The sequence below is a fragment of the Pteronotus mesoamericanus genome, unplaced genomic scaffold, assembly GCF_021234165.1.
Source record: "Pteronotus mesoamericanus isolate MK-2021 breed Mesoamerican mustached bat unplaced genomic scaffold, CSHL_Meso_final contig_27, whole genome shotgun sequence".
Lineage (NCBI taxonomy): Eukaryota > Metazoa > Chordata > Mammalia > Chiroptera > Mormoopidae > Pteronotus > Pteronotus mesoamericanus.
Window position 1 is genome coordinate 5,655,115 of NW_026555115.1, and position 25,415 is coordinate 5,680,529.

Consider the following 25,415-nt stretch of genomic DNA (forward strand, 5'->3'; position numbering starts at 1 on the left):
CGCAGGGAGGCTGGGGTCAGCGAAGGCCTTCCAAAAGAAAAACTGAAGGATGCAGAACTGAGACAGTGGGCAGGGTGGCAGGAGAACAACAGGAGGAATGGTATCCCATTCCTGAAAATCTGAGGGTCAGGTGAGGAATGAGAAAAAAGATTAATAGACCTCGCACTGCAGAAATCTACTGTTTAAGAGGTCATTGACTACTTTAGTTAGCACTTTATCATTTTAAAGGCAGTGGTGAGAAACACAGACTTTGATGTGACACAGACCAGGATTCAGATTCTTATGGCACTTAAGGAGCTGTGTGATCTTGAACAAATCACAGCCTCTTCTGGGCCTCAGCTTTCTAACCTGAAACACAGAAATAAGTACCTTCCTCATAGAGTTGTTCAGGGGAGTTAAGTAAAAAAATGCATGTGGAGTCCTGAACAAAGGGCTTGGGACACAGTAAAGGTTTGGCACTGTAAGATTTATATGTATGCCCTATTTCTGACATTAAGGATCATTAATAAATATATAAATGAAGAAAATCTTCGAGAGTAATTTGTGAAGTTAGACAAACCCATCTTGACTTACCTGATTTTTTCCACACTAGTTATCCTAGTACAGGTTGTATTCTATTTCACTACCAGTATTCTGTTTGCACCTGTCTATGGTCTCTCTCACTCAATGAGGAATGTTCAGGGTCTTGGCAGTGGACTTCACCTGCACACTTTTGGAATTATTAGAGCCTACAGGATTGACCCAGGGGCAATGATATCCAATTATCCTTCACTTCTAGGCCCAGATGAGGCTGCTGCTTCAGCTCCCTCGTCCTGGGGAAGCACATCTTTGCAGTCCTGGGTTGCCCAAGGACCAGAGCCTGGTTGGTAGCGGCCCTGCCTTCTCACCCCTGCTGGGCAGCCTGTCAGGGTCAGACAGAGATAAAAGGGAGGGTCACTTCCATCTCTCAAATATTCTCTCCCATTATCTATGCTTTCTTACCTTCTCTATTTTGCTCTGGCGGCTAAATCCGTATCTCCTGCAGACCACAAAAAAGGGAATTGAATTACTATTCAAAAATCATATAACGTTAGTCAAATGCATTTTAGTTGGATTTTTATATGAAAAGCAAATTTAGGCTATTTGGTGACTGGAGAAAATACTTTAAGTATCTACACCACAAACATATTCCACTGTTTTTAAGTAAAGGGCCAGCCACCCTATTTGCCATATAAATACTTAAGTGGGAACTCTCAGATAATGCAAAGTGCAACATTCTCTTTAAGTGCAATTGTTACTGTTTGAAGAAGGAACTGCATTTCAGATCCACAGTTTAAGCTAAGAGCCTTAAAAATATCTGTACAAACAAATGTGAACGTGTTTGCTCAAGCTAAACATGCTCTTTAATTCCAATTTTCACAACCTCTAGCCTAGCCCATATTTTATTCTCAAGCATAACTGAAGCATTTTGCCTATAATGTGTTCATGTCACTCGACTTTAAATTGAAAGAAATTCACAAATGCACTTTAGTGAAAATTAGTTTATTTTCTGGCTATAATTAATCTGTTTTTTTAAAGCAAGTATAACAAGGCAAAAACCACTTGACCTAAAACAAAAAGCATGAACAAAAATACCCAACCTCATTTACCTTTAAATAGTTTATAAGGAAATAAGTTACATGCAACCATTTAAGAAAAACAAATTAAGGGCTCTGGCTCTGCTCTCACTGATGCCAGACCTCACTTAATGTTTCAGTATGCTGGCCCCTTACCCGGTCTCCAGCCTCCAGCCTCACTCTATCCAACTTCCCATTGGCCTGATCTGCACCAATCAACAGCTGGCCTCTTCCCTCAGGACAAAACAGGACCTCCTGGGCACTCTCATTAGGGCTTCCTTTCTAACATCCATTTCACCTCCTCCAGCTCACCTTACATCCTCTGATGCATCCAGCCTGAACAGAGAGCTTTGCACACACTGGGCTGTCTTCTCTCTTCCTAGTCTCCTATTCGCTCCTTACACTTCAGCTCTAAAGCTGCCTTTTCTCCAAAGCATCCTCATGCACAGACAATCCTGCCCTGGGTGATCCACCCCTATGTCTATACATATGCCCCCACTTCCTAGATGGCAATCATGTTCAACTACCTATTTACATGTCTGCACCCTTCTTCTGGAGGGCACTGCTGCTTTTGCATTTGCTACTTCCAATATATGTTGAATAAATAAACTAATACAAGTGAAAGAAAGCAAGGAAATCAAGAAACCAAAAGTATCACCTGACCATGCAACAGACTGTCATACAATTGGAGAAACCGCTAAGTTACTGCTGGGCACAATATGCCCATCCATTAGGCATAAACCCAAAGTGCAGAGGGAAGAGGATGGCAGCCAAGGTAGGTGGAAGCTGAGTGCACTTGCTCATGCCCCCAGCACAGGTTTTCAGCTGATCTTCCGACAAGTGATCTGAACAATCAACAGAATCTTAGCTGATATGAATTTTGAAGCCAAGGAGTACAGGGGAGGCTCTGCTCCATCTGGTAAGATATTTCATAAGTTGAAGGGGAGGTACCCTACGTGAGGTGCGTGCAGTGGAGGAGCGCGCAGAGGAAAGAAAATGCAGCTTAGTAGCTCCCACTGATCCTGAAGTGGGGTGGGAGGCCCAGTCCCACACAGGGAACCTCCAACTCTAATCAGGAGAGACTTGGGAGGATATAGAGAGTCTGCGAGACTCATGCTGTACACAGAACGAGCAGCACATCTATAGCTGCAGGGCCAACTGGGAGACTCCAAGAGAGAAATTCTAGCTTCTAAGACTGTCGGAGGCACTAGCAGGCTGCGGCCAAACCTAACGGGGAAAGACTTTTTTCCTTTTGGGGAAGTGGAGTGTACAGAGATCCGGGCAGTGGCTCAGCAATGCAGCATGGGTGATATACATAGGAACTTTTTAAAGGAGGACAGCAGAGGCATGGCTGAGTAGCAAGCCCATGCACATGCATAGCTACCCTGCCAGCAAAGAGACCAGACTCAAAGTGTAGTTCATGCCCATTGAACCCAGCTGGCCAGGAAGAGTGGAAGGCTGCATACTGCGGGGCCCTTCCCAGCACAGCTGGCAACTGGGGGGAGGGTGTGCAAAGAAAGAGCATTTTGATATGAGGCCCCTGCGACAGTAGTGAGCTGGGAACTGGAGAGGCAGGAGCTGAGCACCTGAGATTCTTTGCAGCCAGGCAGGGCTACTCAAACCATGAAGTATAAACTTCTGGGAAGGGGAAGACATGTCCATCCCCCACCTGCAGGATTGCTAACTCCAAAGAACAGTAAGGCCAGGCTCAAAAACCCACTTATGAATGTATATCCACAGGGAAAAGAAAGAGAATCTCCAAAGGAGTCCTTTATGAACTTTTATTAGATGTTTTGCTGGCTCCTCCTTGGGCCCTATTCCACTGATCAGAAATTGGTACAGCAAGAGGTATTCAAGGCCATGCCCAGCCTCGGCCCTCACACACAGCTGCCAATCAGCATCAAGCAGGAAAGGGCTGATCCTTTTACACAGATTGGCACCTAGCATGAAGCAGACAGCTAATTCATCAGAAACTCTACATTATGGGAAATAATCTGGGACAGACCAAAATGTGTGGCATAGGGGCAGGGGAACACACCCACAATCTTCCCTGAAGACTGAACAGTGACTCCTGGGGAGTGACCCAGGGATCCCACACTCCTGATCACACCAGAGGCCCCCTCTGGAAGCAGGTAGAGGTGGTACATGTGGTGCTGTCAGATGTTAGATGAACCACCCCAGGGCCTTGTGCTGAAAGAAAGCCAGCAGAGCAGAACAGAGAGGACCAGGCAAGCCTGAAAGAGACAGCCACAAACTGTGGATTGGGTGTAGCCTTGAACAGGCTGCCTAAAGCTAGACTGGGACACCCCTGACATCAGGGACGGATCTGTAATGAAAAGGCAGCAGGCCAGCAAACACTAGACTCTGCCGAGATGAATTCCACCTCGTTCTTTTTCATTATTTCCACTATTTTTTCTCCTGCATAGCTTTTAACATTGTTTCTTTGTCTTCAATTTTGTTCCTATTATTTCACTATTTTTTATTTTTATGTATATGTATTTTTACTTTTATTATTTTTAATTTTTATTTTAGTCTTAATTCCAACTTCATATTTAACTCTTCCCTGCTCTTATTCCATTTTGCCTTCACCTTCTCTTTCTTATTATTGTTTTAATTTTTACTTTTTCTTTTTCTGTGCCTTGCTTCTATCTGTCACTCTATTATTTCTCCTTCCATGCTCTCAAAACCATCTTTCTTTCCATTAGTCATTTCACATCCTTTCTCCCCCTTTTTTTTAATTTAAAGATTTTATTTATTTATTTTTAGAGAGAGGGGAAGGGAACAGGAGAAAAAGAGGGAGAGAAATATCAATGTGTGGTTGCCTCTCACGTGTCCCATACCAGGGATGTGGTCCGCAACTGAGGCATGTTCCCTGACTGGGAATCGAACCAGCAACCCTTTGGTTCACAGTCCAGCCCTTAGTCCACGGAGCCGCACCAGCCAGGGTCTTTTTCCCTTTCTTATAATATCCTTATTGTCATTCTACCTTTATTAATATTTCCTTGGTTGTCATTGATATTAGGGTTATTGTTGCATTTCGTCAATTTTATCTCTAGTTGTTCACTGTTTTTAAAAATTTTTAATCTCATTTTTTTAAAACTCATTTTTCACTGTTCTCATCCTACTCCATTTCGCTTTCCTCCTGTCCTGTATTACTTTCATTTTCAATTTTATTTTCTCCCTTTCTTAGCCTAGTTTCTAATACTTACATTGTTTCTCCTCCTTACATCCTCTCAAAATCATTTTTCTTTCTTTCCTCTAGACATCTCACAATCTTTTTTCTTTTTTTAAATATTATTATTCTCTTTCTACCTTTACTAAGCTTTGCTCCTTTGGCATAGATATTGCTGCAGTGGTTGTTTTTCTTCAATTTTTTCCCTATTTTTCCACTATTTTTTTCTTCAAACCTTATATTGTACTCTTCCCTTTTCTTATTCCAGTTTACCTTTACCTTTCTATTTTATTTATGTTATAAATTTTATTTTCTCCTTTTCTTTGCCTTGTTTCTATTCTGTACTCTTATTATTTCTCCTTCTCCTAACCTCTCAAATTGATTTTTCTTTCCATTAGACACCCCATATTCTTTTTTCCTTTCATATAATACTCGTATTCTCTTTCCACCTTCATAGATCTTAGCTCATTTGTTGCTGATATCATGGTAGTGGTTGAGGGGTATTTTTGCTGGTGTGGGTTTTGATTGCTGGGTTATTTTGTTTTGTTCTGGCAGCTCCTGAATAACAGAATACAAGACGTGGTGGGGGTTGTGACAGTCAACTAGCTGGAGGTTAGAACCCACCAGTGAATGAGCCAACAAAAACCAAAACCCAATTACAATAAGAGAGCTCACATAAACTGTATAAAGGGCATCTCTAGAGTATCTGCATCAGGAGTTCAAGGAGACTGCACCACTGAGTCCCACAGGACTCCTACCACAGAAGGCCATCCCACGAAGACAGGGAGTGAAAGCAAATCAATCTAATACACAGAAACAAACAAAAAGAGCCACCTAAAATGTGGAGACAAAGAAATAATCACCAACTGAATGGAAGGAGGAATCCCCAGGAAAAGTGCTAAATGAAACTGAGGCAAACAATTTATCAGGCATAAGAGTTCAAAGTAATGGTTATAAGGGTGCTAAAGGAACTCAATGAGAACTATAAGGAACTACATCAGCATGAAAAAGGATATAGAAACTATAAATAACAAGGAGAAAACGAATACAATATCTGGATTGAAGTATACACTACAAGGAAATAAAAGGAGGCTAGATGAAACAGAGGATTGAATCAGCAAGTTGAAGGTACAAAATATACCCAGTCAGAACAACAAAACAAAAAAAAAGATTAAAAAAGAGCAAAAATAGATTAAAGAAGCTGTGGAACAACATGAAACAACAATATTCGTATCATAGGGATTCCAAAAGGAGAAGAAAAGGAGCAAGGGATAGGAAACCTGTTTGAAAAAATGATGACAGAATACTTCCCTAACTTGGTAAGGGAAAAAGTCACAAGTTCAGGAAGCACAGAAGGCCCCAACTGAGAAGAAACATCGTAATTAATATGACAAAATTTAAAGACAAAGAGAGAATTTTAAAGACAGCAAGGGAGAAACAGCTAGTAACATAAAAGGGAGCTCTGATACGGCTAAGAGCTGATTTCTCAACAGAAACACTACAAGCCAGATGGGAATAGCGCAAAATATTCCAAGTGATGAAAAGCAAGAGACCTGTAACCAAGGCTACTCTACCCAGCAAGGCTCTGATTTAAAATGGAAGGTAAATAAGGAGCCTTCCTGACATAGGGGGAAAAAGAAAAGCTAAAAGGGTACATTTCCTTCAAACAATCATTGCAAGAGATGCTAAAGGGACTGCTTCAAACAGATGAGAGAGAGAGAGAGAGAGAGACAGAAAGAGAGAGAGAGATAAGGAACACAGACACAAAGGGAAAAAAATGGCAATAAATAAATACCTTATATAAATAACCAATATCACTAAAAACCTTAAATGTAAATGGATTAAATGCATCAATCAAAAGACAAATAGCTGAGTAGATAAGAAAGCATCTGCGTATATGCTGTCTACAAGATATCAACCTCAGAACAAAAGATCTACACAGGCTGAAAAAGGGATGACAAAAAATATTTCACGCAAATGAATGTGAAAAAAAAAAAGCTGGGGTAGCAATACTTAGACAAAATAGACTTCAAAACAAAGGCCATAACAAGAGACAAAGAAGGTCACTACATAATACTTAAGAGAGTTGTCCAACATAGAGGATATAACCATTGTAAACATATATGCACCCTCCATAGGAGCACCTAAATACATAAGGTGCTCCTTATGCATTTACATAATACATCTTGGAGGACTTTAAGAAGGAAATTGACAGCAATACAGTCTTCATTTGGGATTTTAAAACCTCACTGTCAACACTGGATAGATCATACAAACAAAAAATCAACAAGGATATTGTGGCATTGAACGACACTCCAGAACAAATAGACTTAATTGATATTTACAGAGCATTTCACCCTAAAGAAGCAAAATACATGTTCTTTTCAGATGCACATGGGACATTTTCATAGATCACATGGTAGGGAACAAAACAAGCCTCAACGAAGTCAAGAAAATTGAAATCATATCAAGCATCTTCTCAGATCACAATGGCTTGCAGCTAGAGAACAACCTCAAGGAAAAAACTCAAAAATATTCTAATACATGAAGAATGAATAACATGTTATTAAATAATGAATGGGTTAACAATGAGATCAAGGAAGAAATCAGAAAGTACCTGGAAACAAATGAAAATGAACAAACCACCACCCAAAACCTACAGGATACAGAGAAGGCAGTCCTGAGAGGGAAATGCATAGCAATACAAGCCTACCAAATAAGAAGTCTCAAACAACCTATCCCTACCTCTAGAAGAACTAGAGGAATAACAATAAACACATTCCAGAATGAAGAAAAGTAAGGAAATAATCAAGATCAGAGCAGAATTAAATGACACAGAGACTAAAAGAACAATTCAAAGGATCAATAAATCCAGAAGCTGGTTCTTTGGAAAGATAAAACAAAACAGATGAACCTTTAACCAGACTCATCAAGATAAAAAGAGAGAGGACCCAAATAAAGAAAATCAGAAAAAAATGAGAACTGATACCACAGAAATACAAAGGATTGTAAAAAATTACTACGAACAATTACATGCCAAGAAATTGGACAACCTAGGTGAAGTGGATAAATCTCTGGAAACATACAATTTTCCAAACTGAATCAAGAAGAAGGTGAAATCCTGAATAGACTTATGACAACTAGTGAAATGGAAGTAGTAATCAAAAAGTTCCCAGCACACAGAAGCCCTGGATCATATGGCTTCACAGGTAAATTTTACCAAACATTCAAAGAAGAACTAAATCCTAGTCTTCTCAAACCATTCCAAAAAATTCAAGAGGAGGAAAGACTCCGAAACTCTTTTTATGAGGCCAGTATTATCCCAATTCCAAAACAAGGTAAAGAAATAACAAAGAAGTGGAATTACAGGCCAAAATCTCTGATAAACATAGATGATAAAATCCTCAACAAAGTACTGGTAGTCCAGATCCAGCAATACATTAAAAAGATCATACACCATGATCAAGCAGATTTATCCCAGGGATGCAAGGATGGTACGATATTCACAAATCAATAACTGTGATATACCACACAAAATGAAGGGCAAAAACCACATGACCATTATCAATAGATGCTGAAAAAAAATTGATAAAATCCAGCACCCATTTATGATAAAAATACTCAGCAAAGTGGAATAGAGGGAGCATACCTCAACATCATAAAGGCCATATACAAAAAACCTACTGCCAACATCATACTCAACAGGCAAAAATTAAAAACTTTTCCCTTAAGATCAGAACAAGAAAAGGGTGTCAGCTTTCACCACTCTTATTCAACATAGTACTGGAAGTTCTAGCCACAGCAATCAGACAAGATAAAGAAATAAAAGGCATTCAAATTGGGAAGAAGGAAGTAAAACTGTCATTATTTGCGGTCAACATGATAGTGTACATAGAAAACTCTGTAGTCTCCACCAAAAAAACTACCAGACCTAATTAAGTGAATTTGGCAAAGTAGCAGGATACAAAGTCAATATTCAGAAATTCATGGCATTTTTTTACATCAAAATACAGCAGACGAAGGTTAAAGCTAAAATATCTACCACATTCTGTAAAGGACCTATGGCAGAGTCTGTGAATTGGCTTAGTTAATATTTATTGCATCTTCCTAGTGGAGAGGCTGGAAAACAAAAAATTCTTATTTTCCATACTCGCACGTAGGGTTCTGAATGCTTGTTAAATTCTACTAATCTGGTGCATTTGCTGGAGTTTTGAAAAGTCTTAAAGGATTCATTGTGCAGTGCAGATCACAGAACTATAACATGGTTTGGGGGCCAGCAGCTGTCAACAATGGCTTCCTGATTTTGGCAGGAGTGGTGTGGTCTTTTTGTCAGCAGCCACAACATCAGCTTACCAATTCCACAGGCTTCTAGCTAGCTTCCTGATTGTGGAGAACAGCAGCATATTTGGAGGCTCAGTCCCCGTGTGATGCTTGGGAAAAAGCCCTGGCTCAGCTTAGATTTCAGGTTTTCAATCTTCCCATGGACCCCTGTAATCAATCATTTTGCTGAAACTAGCAGGAAGGTTTTGTGTTCTCAGTCAGGAAGTCTCGACCAATTCAGGATCTCACCAAGTTTCTTCACTTCTCTGTTTTTGCACTGTGAATATTTTTTTGTTCCCCAGGCTTTAGTCTCTGTAGGCCCTAAGGGTAGAAGACACATCCTCAGGCAGACAGCCCTTATCTGGCCGCAGAACTTACTTGATTTTCCAAATAAAGCAGTACACTACTAAATCTGAGCAATTTAATTCCCAAGTAGAATTAAACTACTCTGTCCTTAAAGATGAAGGCTCTGGGAAGACTTCTAACCATTCAAAACTAGGTTAGGCTCCCGGTTGTGTGTTTCTTGTTTATACTACCAGTGCACTCATCCCAGAGTGTATGTTCGTGTGGAATCTCCCTGCTGAGCTCCTGGAAGAAGGGGTATCTGATTCATTCACTCACTTTTTATATTTTTAAAATTGATGTATAATTCATATAACATAAAATTCACTATTATAAAGTACATACACTTTGGTGGTTTTGTGTATTCACTATTTTGTACAACTATCACCGCTACCTAATTCCAGAATAGTTTCACTACCTCCAGAAGAAATCCATACCTATTAGCAGTTAGTACCATTTCCGTCTCTCCCCATCCCCTGGAAACCACTAATCTACTTTCTGACTCTATGGATATGCCAATTCTGGACATTTCATATAAATGGGATCATACAGTGTTAGCCTTTTATGCCTAGCTTCTTTCACTTAGCATGCTTTCAAGGTTCATCCACATTGTAGCACAAATCAGTATTTAATTTCTTTTTATGAGTAAGTAAAATACTATTGTGGATAAAAAGCTTTTTGTTTATCCATTCATCAGTTGATGGACAACTGGGTTGTTTTGTTTTGGCAGCTGTGAATAGTGCTGTTATGAATATTCGTATAGAGCTTCATTCACTTTAGTATCCCCAGAACCTAGTACAGTGTCTGGTACATATTCAGACACTAAATGAAGAGTCCAGATGATTTTCCTGAAGGCTTCCTTCTCCATATGACACGATGGCTTCTATGACGAAAAGCTGTCTTCAATTGCCTCATTGTGTGTACTACTCTTCCTCTTCCAGTGTTGTTTAAGCTTCACCAGGAAAACAAGACACCCCTTTATGGCCCATCATCGCTCACAAAGAACACGGGCATTTTCAATTTATTTCTATTTATAAAAGCATTTACGTCTCATTTATCCTCCTGAGGTTAGGGCTCAATCCTACAACCTCTTTTTCCTCTTGCCCAGTCAGCCCTACCCTTCCCTCTCAAGCGCCAGCCTGATTTGCAGTGCCATATGGCCAATTTGTTCCTACTTTCCCGTTGGTTAGCTCTGACTCACCACCTTTGCTGATGTCCTACACTGTCAGTACCAACAGAATTCCAGTACTCTTACCTAGACCTAGTACCTCGTCTTTAGCATCAAGGACATATATCTTATAGGACAGTGTAGTCCAAAAGAAATATAATGAGAGCCACATATATAAACTTTAAATAGCTCAAGTTATTCCAACAGTGAAACATTCTAATAAATAAGTCAAGCACAAGTTTTAAATTTTAAATTTAACTTACTTAAAATTAAAACTCTGTTCATAATCCACACTCATCACATTTCAAGTGCTCAATGTGGCTGGTGGCTACCTTACTGAACATCACAGTTCTAGGAAACAAACTAACCTTCAAGAATAATTGCCCCAGGTCAAATTAAGATATATCAAGCTATCTGGAATCTGAACAAAATGGGCATAAGAAAGCCCTAACTACTAAGGACTGTGAACTCTGTTCTTTGTTCATTTAACAAGCATCTACTAAATACCTTCTATGAGTATACGCAGGACTAACTATAATATGGGGCATAGCTTGGGAGAGACATGTCATATTTCATTTACTAAGTACTGAATGACTTCAAGGCAACTCAAAATTAAGCCTGAAATAGTGTGGAATAGGCTAACTCCAGCATTCTAGTAGTTGTTCTTCAAACTTCCACTTGCAAGTCAATTATACTGCATATAAAATGCATTTCCCCATAGTGGCTGTTCTATGTTGTGGTTAGATGTTTAAGTTAGCTCCTAAAAGTTGATTGGGGCCATAATAAAAATAAAAAAAATATATTATAGAGCTGCAACTTTGTTTACATCTAGAATAAAGACTATAAGTCTTGTTTTTCCAGTACCATAACATTCAAACAAATATAGTCAAATATGTTCTTAATTGACACATAATCCTTAAGGTCTTCAGCATGATTGACCAGGCTCAAAGTCTAGCCTTATTTGAGCAATGAAAAGTCAAAACCAGAGGAAGAAGCTGTAATGCTGACCTCTAAGCCAGGAGCACTGTGGGCCTAGGCTGATGAATGACAGGAACACTGATGAAAGATGGGGAATTTGTATTCCTAGGTGGGGATGGGCAACTAAGGTATGTACAACAGTAAGGGGAAAAGTAGGAGGGAACAATGAGTCCCAGAGCTAGCAAAGGGCCATCCTGCTAACTGGGGAAGGAAGAGTGGATAAAACTTCCCCTAAGAGGGCTAGAGACAGGATTAGTCCTAGGAGCAATGAGTATATAGAAACAAAGACAACTGAAAGGGAGGCTTAGGAAAGAATTCTCATTTGAAACTAAAGGTCATATTTAAGGGAATTCTAGAACTGAAAACTGATGTTGCTGCTGCTGCTACAACTAGGACCTAACAGTTAACATTTACTGTTTTCTACAGAGGACAAACTGATGAAAGTTCTTCATGATTATGAGATCCTCTTTTAATGGTAAAGACTTCCATGCAGTAGAAAATACAGAATGGAACTGTGAGAAGGGAGTGTAATAGAAAGGAGGCAAGAGGCCTTCCCCAGAACAGGGAATATAATACACACTTGTTGGGGCTTTAAGTATTATCCAGTTTGTTTTAATCAGTTTAATAACCATTCTCTTCTTATTCAGTCTCAGACCAAACAACGAAGACTGGGCCTGTCTTTCTAAAACTAAGAGCCAAACTCTCACTGGAGGCTCAAACAATGTAGGTAGTGATAATGCCATACTGTAACGGGGCACAGCCAGGGCCCCCTAAAAGGGTATTTTTGACGGGGTCCAGAGATTGGGGTGTCCAAGAAAAATATATTCTCTCCACCCCAGGGCAGGCCGCCATGGGGGATGGGAGCCTTGAGCAGTGCCATCGAGAGTCATTTTGCATGTCAATAACAGGATAGCTTTGTTCCTCATATGCAAAAAGGGTTATTTTGCATATCACCAAAGCTAATCAGGAAGGTTCAAAAGACTTAATACAGAAGGTGACTGGAAAGGAAGGAGGAGAGGCAGGGGCCTGCAGGAGAGACAAAGGGACACAAACTCTGGAGAACAGTGTGAAGATCACGTGGGAAGAGGAAAGGACTCTTGCTAGTGGGCCATAAGAAGGTGCCACATGGTTATGGATTAAGAGCTGGAGATCGTGGCGACGCAGAGGATGGTGCCAAGAACCACGAGATGCCTGCCTAGCTGAGCCCCGGACTTCTGTTCTTTTTCTTCTGAAGGACCCCTGACAAATCTGACTGGCCTAACTGGGCAAAGTAGGGGAAGGCAGGGTGGTGTGTGTGCTGGTGATTGTTTTAAAGGGATTTTGAAGTTTAAGGGCGACATTTAGCCATTAATCAAACCTGTATAACTTTTGAATAAATAGTTCCTTTTCTTTTCACCAAACTGCCATTCAGAGCCACAATTCCAAGGGTGGAGGGCAAAGGACCCACAAACCAAGGGACTCTGGGGAAAGGGGGGGTCGTTTCGGTAATAGCAGCTGGGAACCCACCCTCCCACGGGTCCATTTGTTCGGTAACAATACTTTTGGAGTCCAAGGAACCTGACTCCAGGTCCTAGTTTGAAGCTCTTAATAGTTCTTAATAGTTAATAGTTGACCTCAGGCACATTTTTTAACCTTTCTGAATGCTGTCTTTAGCATTCTCAAATAGGGAAATGAACTAAATAAAACATAAGAATTAATATGTATGTATTTCCCTACCTCTCAAAAACTCACCATTTCTTAATAGCAAAGCTAAAAAGAAAGCAAAATAATCCCTCTCCTAAAAAACCCCCAACAAATCCTTTATCCTAGGCTTAGAAGTCAGCATGACTCCACCAACAGGAATTAAGATTGGTATTGAGACACTTTGCTCTTTCTTAACACTCCAAATTTATGAGGAGTCACGAACAAAACGAGTGCCTTGATCCTTTCCCTAAAGAAACTCAAGCCAGATTCTGGCCTCAAAATGCTCCAATCATTCCTAAGGATGGGCAGGAATGTCCTGAATTTACCCAGACTTCACATGGTAATAATAACTATCATCTATGACACATGCAAAAGATCCACTGTGAAACTGATCATTTCAAAACAAAACAAATAATGGAAATTTGTGGCATGGTTTCCATGAAGTGGACAATTTACTGAATCTCTGACTCCTTTTCAGCCCCAGGAATATTTGAACTTGCATGATAATGAAAAAACTGGAAGTATGAACAATACAAACTAACAAAAGCCACAACATCCACTAAGTACTCTTTGGCTCTGGAACATGTCAACACAAATAGGCTTTCTCTCCAGCACTGGCTCTCCCAGAGGAGTGCCGACACACCTGCCCGACTGCAGCTGGGGCTTGGCTGGAAATACCCCATCATAGTGCCCAGGCCATGCAACCTGCCCAGTTGCAAAGGGCTTCACACTCAGAAGTGCCCCACATTTGGTTATTCTGCTGTCTTAAAATTCTTAATAATTAATCATTTTAATAATTCTTAACAAAGGACTCTTTATTTTCATTTTATACGGGGCCATGCAAATTACATAGTCAGTCTGATGATGCCTGACTCAGATAAGTTCAATTCACAGCAGCAACTGGTGAGCTGTGCAAGCAGCCGTCACATACAACTTAGGGCCAGGACTTACAACTTCCTTTGAATGAAAGAAACTAGTTTTCATTCCTAGGAAGGAAGGACCTGACCCCACATAACCCCCTCAAATAACACACAGTAGTGATAGTAATTCCATTTGAAAGATGGAATACTTCAGCCAATTAAGGTTAGTATCCTGGTTCTTCCTATTTTTGGAGGGGGAAGCCATCAGATGCTCACTCAGGGAGAGGTTAGTGGCAGTGCTTTTAATTCCAGCCACCCAGAAAGGGTTGGGTTATAAGGAAGAGGAGCACACAGCAACCACTCTCATTATAAAGGAAAGAAGCCCAAGGAGACATACTCACATCAAGGAATCAGTTACCCTAAGTAGAAAACGCAGGACATAAATGAAGGTTAATACCCAGTGTCAACCAAAAAATTCAGTGAGAAGTACTTCCTTACATGTTGTGTTTTAAATAAAAACTGAGGATGTAAGAATTGTTTTTTTAAAAACAAGAGATTTTTTTAAAGAAGTGACAAAACTACTTCTTAATTCTTCATTTTCCTAGTTAAAACAAGTGTTCACAGGAAAACAAAACTATTATTCTAACACTTCCAGTAAAACTGTTGAAAACTCTTTAGTTTACTTGAAGATTTTATCAAATGGCAGAGACACGAAGGGCAGACCACCCCCAGCCTCCACAAATGCCCCAAACTTCCAGCCCCCAAGGGAAACAGAGTTAAGGCACACAGTTGCACACATTTCTACAAAGTTTTCTAACATCAGGCCTCTACCACCATCAGGATGCTACTATGCCCAGAAACTTGGGTAATTCAATACCAAGCGAAAAGTTCCAGATGCTCAAAATCTTGGCCCAAAATAATGTACTCAATCAGGTAAAAAGCCAACCAAGTTAATCCCAATGAAGAAATTAAAAATAGTTTTTCTTTCCAATAGCTTTATAAAATAGACACTGTAGACTGGATCCCATTCATACCTGCCATATTCCAAAAGAGTAGCATGGACTCGAGATTCTTCATCTAGCAGCTCCTCTGCTCCCTGTTGGCGTTTGTATTTTCTACGGGGCTTGTAAACATCCTAAAAAGTGGATGAAACAGAGGAGATACTCAGTGTAAGAAGGCTCTCCTCCTGAACTGGTTGTCAAATGCAGTCAGTCAGTCAGGAGAACATGTATTTCCTCATCACAGTGGGCACTCAGGGTGGATGCCCTCAAGGACTCTGCTCCTTTGACTTTTACATAGGTAGCAAGTATTTCCACCCAATCTACTGCTTGTCAACTTTGTTGTAACTTGGTGTTTTTTTTCTCCTATGACATCATAATATTTTACGTTGTCAAACTTCTAGCTCACTTTATAGCTTACTTCCTATTCTAGGGATTGTGATAAAAAGTTCTTGTCTGTTAATTTTATAGTTTATATTTAACCTTTTCATTCATTCAGGTATTTTTGTTTGTTTGTTTTTTGGTATAATGAAAGGTAGGGATCTAGCTACGCTTTTTTCTGAATGGAAAATTAAGAATCCCAACACAATTTAAGTCTATCCTTCCCTTGATTTGAAACACACACACAACCCTCCCGCCACCCGCCCCCCCCCAAAAAAAACAAGTATATGGCACATAGCAGGTGCTCAAATAATTTATTTAGGTTTTCACCCCCAGGTGACCTGGGTTGTCATTCTATCCCAAATGAATGTACTTGACTGCCAAGCTTAGTAATATTTGTTCAGGGCTCTGAGTCCAAGTAGGCAGTTGTCTATGCAAGCAAGGTATTCTAATTCTGTGTCCCAGGAGCTTTTCTTCTCCACTACCAGAGCTCACCACATCTTATCTCTACCTGGACATCACAAGGACAGGTATTACTATTAGGTTTCTCCAGATAGTAGCATTTTTATCCTAATTAGAATTGTTCACCACTTGATAATTTTGGTTATTATTTTACTTTTTATCATGAAATATTTTGAACAGAAAGAAAAAGTTCTTTTTGTAACATATACTATATAATATCAAGTTTTGTGCAAAAGGAATGGAACAGGGTCTGAGATGATGCGAGAGGGTTGTTTTAATAGTTTTCTATCACAAATATTCCCTAGGTTGCTGCTGGAGTCTACGTGAATAGAAAGTTATAAATAACATAAAACAGATTTATGGGGAAATCAAAAAATAGAATGAATTCATATGACGTCAGTTACTACAAATGCTTTAATTTCCATTGAACTCTACTATTCTAGTTGTACAGTTATAGCAGTACTATATAATTGAGCTTAACTGCTATCTTCTGTAGTTAACAGCTGATAAACTCAATGACCCAAAACAGGAAATTGGATTCTTTTAAAAATAAGATTGATTCCAAAACAACAGCATATTGAAATCAACAGTTACAAGGACCTTTTATTCTGCCAAACAATGACAATGTTGGCCTTTGTGTAATTATTCCTTATATTTTAAAGCACCCTCATAAACATCTCACATTTTGCAATTTAAAATTACCCTGCGATAGACATAAGGCAGATGCTCCACTTTATTACCTCCACTTTACTTCTGAAGAAGCAGAGATTAAATAATTTGTTCAGGATTGCTAGGAGAATATTAAGCCTGGCCCTAGGTGCTCTGGTTCCTGGCCCCAAAGTTTTATCATTACATTAACTTGGTTCTGATGCCATTCTAGTCACCCATCAGCCATTTCGGTTGAGCCCTCTCCTAAGACTCACTATACAATCTGAGGCTATAGCATAAATCATTACGACGATTTGGACCTAATAAGGACCTAACAGTAATAGTAATTTACACCTAAAGGTCAGAGGTTTCTAGGTTAACCAAAAAGAACTATTATCAAGTTACCCTTTAAAGCAATAGGAATCAGGAACACTGATATCTAGTCCTGTTTCTGCCAATAACTAGCTGGGTGATCTTGGGGAAAGGCAGTTCTATTAACGGGCTTTGTTTCCTCATTTGTGAAATGAGAGCTGGATTAACAGGTCTTGAAGGAGACTCCCAGTCTCTTATTCTTCATGTTCTTTTAATCCTGTAAACATACTGACTTGGTAACATAATTCCATCATTAATTTAAAGTTTGATATTAACTAAAAAAACAAAAACAAAAAAACACTCCATGCTTGACATGATTGTGTTCTTAACAAGGTATGCAACATCAACTTATCTTTGCCATTAACAGAAGTAGCACTAGTAATGATTAATATTTATTGAATGCTAGGTACGTGCCAGACATTCAATACCTGTGTGTGCTATTACCAACTCATGGCCATATCTTTTTCTTTGACGAGCCCCTAATCTGTCGAATTCCTGACAGCTACAATCACCTCAGCTCATAGAATGTGGTCTAGCTTGCAGTGAGTCCTCAGTCTTACTAATTGAGGACATGGAGTCAAAAAGGGTTTTAGTCCTTACCCTGTCACTAACTCTCAGTCTGATTTGAGGCAAGTTATTTAACTTCAGTGGCTTTTCATCTGTAATATAGGTATAAGTAGAGCTGTTGTGGGGATTAATTATTTAACAGAATCTGAGTTCCAGCCAAGCTGGAGGTGTAGGTAGATACATTTCTGCCTCCTCATACAAAAGAAGGACAACAACAAATTTAAAGAACAAAAATTAACCAGAACTGCCAGAAAATTGAACTATATGGAAGTCCAACAACAAAGGAGCTAAAGAAGAAACATTCATCCAGGCTGGCAGGAGAGTCAGACAGGCAGCCAATGTGGAGAGGACACGCGACAAGGCAGTGGCTGGAGGACCAGGTGGGCAAAACAGCAGCTGGTGGTCCCACATCGGCATGCGGATAATCCGGGAGGAACAACTGGGGAGTGAGATAGCGCAATCCAGGGTTCCAGTGCAGAAAAGAAAGCCTCAAAACCTCTGGAGGTAAAAAACTGTGGGGGTTGTGGTGGCAGGAGAACTCCCAGCCCCACAGGAGAGTCTGTTGGAGAGACCCACAGAGTCCTAGAACATACACAAAACTACCCAACTGGGAATCAGCACTAGAAGGGCCCAATTTACTTGTGAGTAGTGGGGGAAGTGACTGAAAGCCAGCTGAGAGCCAAGCAAGCTGCACTGTTCTCTCTTAGACACCACCCCCCCACTCCCCCCGCCAAACAGCATCACAATGCAGTGACATGGGCTGCCCCGCCTAAGCAAATACCTAAGGCTTTAGCCCTCTCAATTACCAGGTATGCTGAGAAAAAGAAATATGGCCCAAATGAAAGAACAGATCAAAGCTCCAAAATAGAACTAAGCAATGAACAGACATCCAACCTATCAGTTACACAGTTCAAATCACTGGTAATCTGGATGCTCACAGAAATGGTTGAATATTGTCACCAAATGGAGGAAAAAGTGAAGGCTAAGCAAAGTGAAATAAAGAAAAATTTACAGGGAACCAACAGTAAAGGGAAGGAAACCAGGACTCAAATCAATGATTGGGAGCAGAAGGAAGAGATAAACATTCAACCAGAAAAGAATGAGGAAACAAGAATTCAAAAAAATGAGGAAAGGCTTAGGAACCTCTGGGACAACTTTAAACGTTCCAACAAACAAATCATAGGAGTGCCAGAAGGAGAAGAGGAAGAGCAAGAAACTGCAAACTTATTTGAACAAATAATGAAGGAGAACTTCCCCAGTCTGGCCAAGGAAATAGGCTTCCAGGAGATCCAGGAAGCTCAGACAGTCCCAAAGAACTTGGATCCAAGGAAGCATAAACCAAGGCACAACATAATTACATTACCCAAGATTAAAGATGATAGAATCTTAAAAGCAGCAAGAGAAAAGGAGACAGTTCCCTACAAAGGAGTTCCCATAAGACTATCAGCTGATTTCTCAAAACAAACCTTGCAGGCAAGAGGAGGCTGGCAAGAAGTATTCAAATTCATGAAAGACAAGAACTTACATCCAAGATGACTCTATCCAGCAAAGCTATCATTTAGAATGGAAGGGCAAATAAAGTGCTCCCCAGATAAGGTCAAGTTAAAGGAGCTCATCATCATCAAGCCCACATTACATGAAATGTTAAAGGAACTTACCTAAGAAAAAGATGAAGATAACAAACTATGCATGGCAAAATGACAACAAATTCACAACTATCAACAACTGAACCTAAAAACAAAACAAACTAAGCAAACAACTAGAACAGGAACAGAATCATATAAATGGAGATCAGAGGGGAGGAGGAATAATAGGGGAAAAGGTACAGGGAATAAGCAGCATAAATAGTAGGTACAAAATAGGCAGGGGGAGGTTAAGAATAATATAGGAAATGAAGAAGCCAAAGAACTCACATGTACCACCCATGGACATAAACTAAAGGGGAGCAGGGGAATGTTGGGGGGAGGGGTGTTGCAGGGTGGAGGGGAATAAAGATAAAAAGTGGGACAACTATAATAGCATAATGAATAAAATATATATTAAAAAAGAATCTGACACACAGTAAGGGCTTAGATATATATTTTTATATACAAATATGTACATTATTAATAAAATGTACCAATATTATTTTACTTATGTTTTCACATTTACATTTTATGCACTGTATGAAAGGCTCTCTCTTTGGAAGGACACCCTGGAGGAGTTATTTAAAAAAAAAAGGTCTCTTAGGTTATCTACTACATTCAGCAAAGTATTTCCTGTCAAGTAGACTGGAAGCTCTGAGAAGTCTTTTTTCCCCTGTTCCTTCTATTCTCATACAAAATTCTAGGCATTACCAAAAACGCTTAATAAATAATAAATGAATATCTTTTGGGGCTTTGGGTAAAAATTCACAGGTACTCTTCACTCAAGGTTAAGAATAACAGATCTTGCTGCAGAAGACAAATACTTCAGGCACATAAATGGTTGGTTGCCAGCTCAGAAAAGGAGGAACTAAGCTGTGCAACAGCTTACTGTACTAAATGAGACATATGAGCAATCAAGACATGGAAGTGGAAGGTGGTGAGGAGAGATTTGCCCTGGGTGGTAATAGTTTCATTCTCTTACATCCTCTAAAAATACAACCTCTTCTCAGGTAGGCCTTCTATAACATAAAGTGGCTAGATAATGTGTGATAAGGTGATATGGAGAAGTCTAGAAGGTAATACATTTCAAAGAAGAAAGAAGAAACACTCGGAATAATCCCCAAGAGGAAGAAAAACGAAGCCAAAAGAATGACAGCACCTCAAGGTGACGAACTCAAGTTACAGTTCACAACAGCCTTTCTGCATGGCAATCTGGCAAAAGATACTAACACAGCCTTAGTGGGCATAACCTTTGACCCAACTCCACTTCATGAAATGTATCCTAAGAAAATAATTAAAGACAAAAAAAAAAATTTAGCTATGAGGATATACTACGTAATGGCTTGCCTCAAAACTAAGCTAGTTAAATTAGTACCACACAATGAATAATCTACAGACACTAAAAATGCTAAGGGGATATATTTATTGGCATGGAAAGATAGCCTAGCTTACATTGTTGAGCAAAACAAGCCTGCACCGAGACAGAATATAGAGTACAATGCCATTTGCCTTATTTTGCACTTTCTAATTCTATACTGATATCCATAACTCTGTAGTTCCTAATTGGAATATCAGTGATTATCCCTGCCTGGTGATATCATGGGTGATTTAGTCTTTGTACTTTTTCTCTGTTTCCTAACTTTTCATTGTTGTTAGTAGTACTAACATAAAAGAAAAGTAACCTTTTAAAAACAAAAAATTATGCACAAAAAAATGGATGGGTTACATAACCAAGGACAAATGAAAACAGTCCTATATGGTTGGCTAAAAACAAGACTAAGTTATATGTTTTGAAAAATGTTAAAATGTTTACAATTTATTTTTAAAAAAAGTTATTTCTAAGTAAGAATAAGTAAAAGCCTTCTGGTTGAAGCACACTGGTACATATTAATTCATGAAAAAAGAAAATATGGCAACCATCACTTTGACAAACATTCTCCAGCTGGACCAAAAAAGGTCTTCAAATGGGAACAGTCACAGTAAATGCCCCCATAAGTGACTCCTGAGGTCATAGGGGAGCACCCAACCACTTGGATGTGTCTAAGTCTCTGGGAGCCAGATGAACAACAGCCCAGTCCTAAAGTCAAGAACAGTACTGCAAATTGGCACCAGAATATGTAGGAAATTGGAGGGCAGATAAAGATGGAGAAAACCAGAGAAGTACCAACACTTGTTGCGTTGGAGGAGTCAGGTGTAAAATAAAAATCTAGCTGCTTCTTCCTAGCTCTGTAAACTATGTAGGGAATTATTAGCTTTTCTGGGTTTCAACTTCCTAATTTATGAAATACAAATAATAATAATAATATATAACTCTCCGAGTGTTGCTGAGGAATTAATAAGATGATGCTTGTAAAATGCCTAGTTAGATGCCAAGCACATAAGGCACTCCATCAGTACATGGCTGCTGCATACAATTTATACAAAAGGCTGGGTCTAGAAACTAGGGACCTGTGTGTTAGACTTCATTTTCATCCTTAATTTACCATTCACAATTTAAATTTTGAAATTTAGGCTTGTCAATAAGAAGTGGGTAAAAAATACTGATGAAGCACCTGAAAGGAGAACTGGGGAAAGACTAAGGAAGAAAAAAAATCCCTCTCTGGGGGATTTTGGAACTTGCGGCTTCCAAAGAGCCACAACCCCTGGTCATCTAAGAAAGACTCATTCCCTTTACTGAGGAACGGATTCTCCTTGGGAAGAGTGACAACAAACAAAAAAACTGCAAGTTATTCCATTTCTTATACTGACTCACAAGAATAAGCCAGGGACATGCACTGCAGCCCTGGAATCTCTTGTGAGTTCCTGGGACTCATTTCAAGGCTGCAAGGAGGCCCTTGCAGAGGTGGTAGGTGGGAGTGATGAAAGTAAATAGCAATGGAGTGCAGCTAAGAAACCTAAGAATCTGAAATGAGAGGTATATCCAGCAGACAGGGAGAGAAGAAAATAAAACCCACAGCCTGGCTCTTACCATCTACAGAAATTCTTAACCATTCTTGCCAAAAATACATTCAGTCAACTGACAATTAAGCTCACACATAAAAAAGGAAATAAACTAAGCAATACAACTACAATTTTTTTTTTGCATTTTCCTTTATCTTGATAATATTTTCTAATAGGCCACAAACATCTTTTTATTTAGAGACTCACAGCATATTGGTTTGCGTCCTGGCACCGTCATCACCAGTGCGACCTTGGGCAAAGTGTATAACCTATCTGTGTCTCAATTTCCTCACTTGTTAAAAAAAATACTACTACTTCATAGGGTTGCTATGGGTTATACATGAATGCTTAGAAAAATATCTGGGTACTATGTATTTGTTATTATCATTATTTCCTTGAATTTTATATAGTTACATTATCAACAAGAAGAGGATTACAAAAAACCTCTATTACAAATGAAAAGAAGAAATAATGTCTCCTGAGGCCTGAGATATTTAATACATATAGAGATGCCAGGCCCTTTTTCACTGATAGGATTATCAACAGCTACAATGGCCTTTTATTCTGGGAATTATGGCTGAAAACCATAATGGTTTTTCACTTTCTACCCAGGGATCATAGTGAGATTTACATTTGAAGATATTCAATACAGCATTACAAAAATTTTACTTATATTTATTGTTTGAATAAAACACAAACTTAGTACAAAATTAAAAGAGAATTTCCCTCTTTCTACTGCAGCCAGCTCCCTAGCTCCCTGTATCAGAGGTAATGCTTGATCCTCCTATTTTTCCAAAGATGAAACATCATTTAAAATAAGGGACAGCAACAGCATATCCAACCAATTGGTTATTATTTGTCACAACAAATGCTGTTTGGAAGAATCTTTTAATAGTTTAAAGACTGTACTGGTAAGTGAAAAAAACCCTACAAAATTATACTTAAAATATAATTCCAATTCAATATAAAATGCACATTAAAAACAGAAATATGTGCAAACATCAAAAGTGGCTGCCTCTGTATTGTGAGATTAAGGTTGATTTTTCTTCCCCTGTATCTACCATCTTTAAAAAAAACAAAAGTTTAAAGTTCTAAACTGAACATGTATTTCATGACCAGTAAAAGAATTACTCTGTTCTCATATCAGGTGCTCTTTTCCTCTCTCTTTTTTTTTTTAAAGATTTTATTTAGAGTGGTACCTTGGTACGTGTTGTTAATTTATTTTGGAACTTGTGATAAATGCCAAAACCAACAAGTACCAAATGATGAAGCATTTCCTCTTGCCTAGCAGCGTCATGACTCATACAAGTTCTGGCAAGTGTGATGAGTCCCAAGCAAGCACCAAGTGCTGAAACATTTTTTTCTCATCAAAATGCCATGAGTACAGGGTTTGATGAGTTCTGAGGCCAACGAGTACCAAGGTATGACTGTATTTTTTAGAGAGAGGGGGCTGGGGGGCGGGGGACACAAAGAAAAGGAGAGAAACATCAATGTGTGAGAGAAACATCCATCATCCATTGGTTGCCTCTCGCGCACGCCCAGTTGGGGACTGGGCCTGCAACTGAGGCATGTGCCCTGACCAGGAATCAACTGGGGACCTTTCACTTTGCAGGATGATGCCCAAGTCACACCGGTCAGGGCACTCTTTTTCTTCTTATTTAATACTGCCACCAAATCTAAAAACAGGATCTGACTTCAGAGTGTAACTATCTTAATAATTTTCTACTCCTCCCATTTCCAAAATGGAATTGAGGAAAAAATACAAATTACAAAGTGAGAAAGACTGTTTTTGTTGTTGTTGTTTTAAACTAGCACTTTATGTCTTTCATCATCAAGTGATGGTTACTGATTTCAGAGTAATCACCCTGGGAGACCACACACTTATTCTTAAAGTAAAGATCATGCAAAATAACACTATATATTATTTTTGGAAGAGAATTTACACCTGGGCATTGAGGCTTCGTTGCCGTCAGCTCAGGTAGTAAGGCTGGAAAGTGAGGTGGGGGTGAGCCGACAAGGGTTCTGCTAGGCTCTGGCCCAGAGTGTTTTGAAAAAGCCCAAAGCTCCCCTCTGCCCCTTGCGCTTGGAAAATGGGCACATGTGTGTAGTCCCCCACTGTTAAGATACACTGTATATGGGACCAAGGCCATTCCAGAGTTTCCTATGCAAAGTTCAGATTCTGCTCTGCCTCTCCAAAGCCACCATGGCGGTGATGACCCAAATTTACCATCCCCAGTTCATCATCTGCTTATCTGTTTTTTATGGAACTATTCAGTTACATCTGCCACTGGCACAAATGAGAAAGGGCTTTTCGTTTGGAAAATCTCTCCCTTAAAACTGGAACTAAGGAAAACACAGGGCCATAGTTGTGTCAAGTCCTACCCGTGAATGGTGGTGTTCAAATATGGGGCACACGAGACAGGCAGGGCTTTCCTCATACTCTCCAGAGGTTAGCTCCTGGGCAACCCCAGCAGACAGAAACCTCAGAGAGCAGGGTTCTGTGATTTAAATTAAAATACTATTTGGAGGCTGTGAACCTATGTTCTTTTTGAGAAGAACAGGGGCAAGGGGACTTACTGAGAGGTCAACAACTGTCTTGATGGCCTTTTCTTTCCTCTTTATAAAGTCATCATCCTGTAAGACAAAGCACAGAGATTACACAAGTCTTGTATGAAGACTGAAACTCAACTGGACTGCTCAGAAATCTGTCTTATAAACTGACTTCACATCACAACTTTGTCTGAAGCCTCAATTTTCTAACAAATTGAAATATATTGTGTATGAGAAAACCTAGGGCCTCTGCAGATGGCTCTGAAACAGATCGCTACAGGGGTAAGAAAAAGAGGAATCAGAAGAGTGTAGCGGTGCAGACAAGTATTCTAGTTTCAAGTCCTTATGAACTCTGAAACCTCCGGCAAGTTATCTAACCTCTAAGCCTCAGTTTCTCCCTCTATAAAATGGGACACCACCTCAGGAAGCAGTTGAGAGGTTTAAGGAGTAGAAGACATGTGATATGCTGGGACTGGAAGAGAATAAGAATACAATAGCTATCAGCTATTGTTGGGATTATCATTAAACTGTTAACATAGGAATGTCTTAGGCAGATAGCCTCTAGAAAAGCTTTGTGACTACAAAAATATACTTGTGTTAATTCAAAAAGGTTCTAGACCAAGAACCAACACTGAAACAAAACGACAACATTGTAGGGCTTTACACTCAGTGCCCATAGAAAGAGGCAGTTCTAATGACCCAAGAGGTCCCATTTCAATCCTGACCCAGTACAATCAGAGATGCCAGAGGGTTG

The 25,415-nt window shown here is 39.5% G+C and overlaps 1 protein-coding gene across 3 annotated transcripts in view; it reads right to left on the reverse strand.

Annotated features, from left to right (window-relative positions):
• The window catches only part of CCDC93 (coiled-coil domain containing 93), a 115,693-nt gene that overhangs the window by 71,141 nt on the left and 19,137 nt on the right, over positions 1–25,415 (reverse strand). For all 3 annotated transcript variants that reach the window (XM_054574991.1, XM_054574992.1, XM_054574990.1), the window contains exons 6-8: positions 24,689–24,745; positions 15,153–15,253; positions 982–1,018 (exon numbers count right to left, since the gene is read on the reverse strand). In XM_054574991.1, the coding sequence (XP_054430966.1) occupies positions 982–1,018; positions 15,153–15,253; positions 24,689–24,745 (195 nt within the window). The remainder of the gene's footprint in view (positions 1–981; positions 1,019–15,152; positions 15,254–24,688; positions 24,746–25,415) is intronic.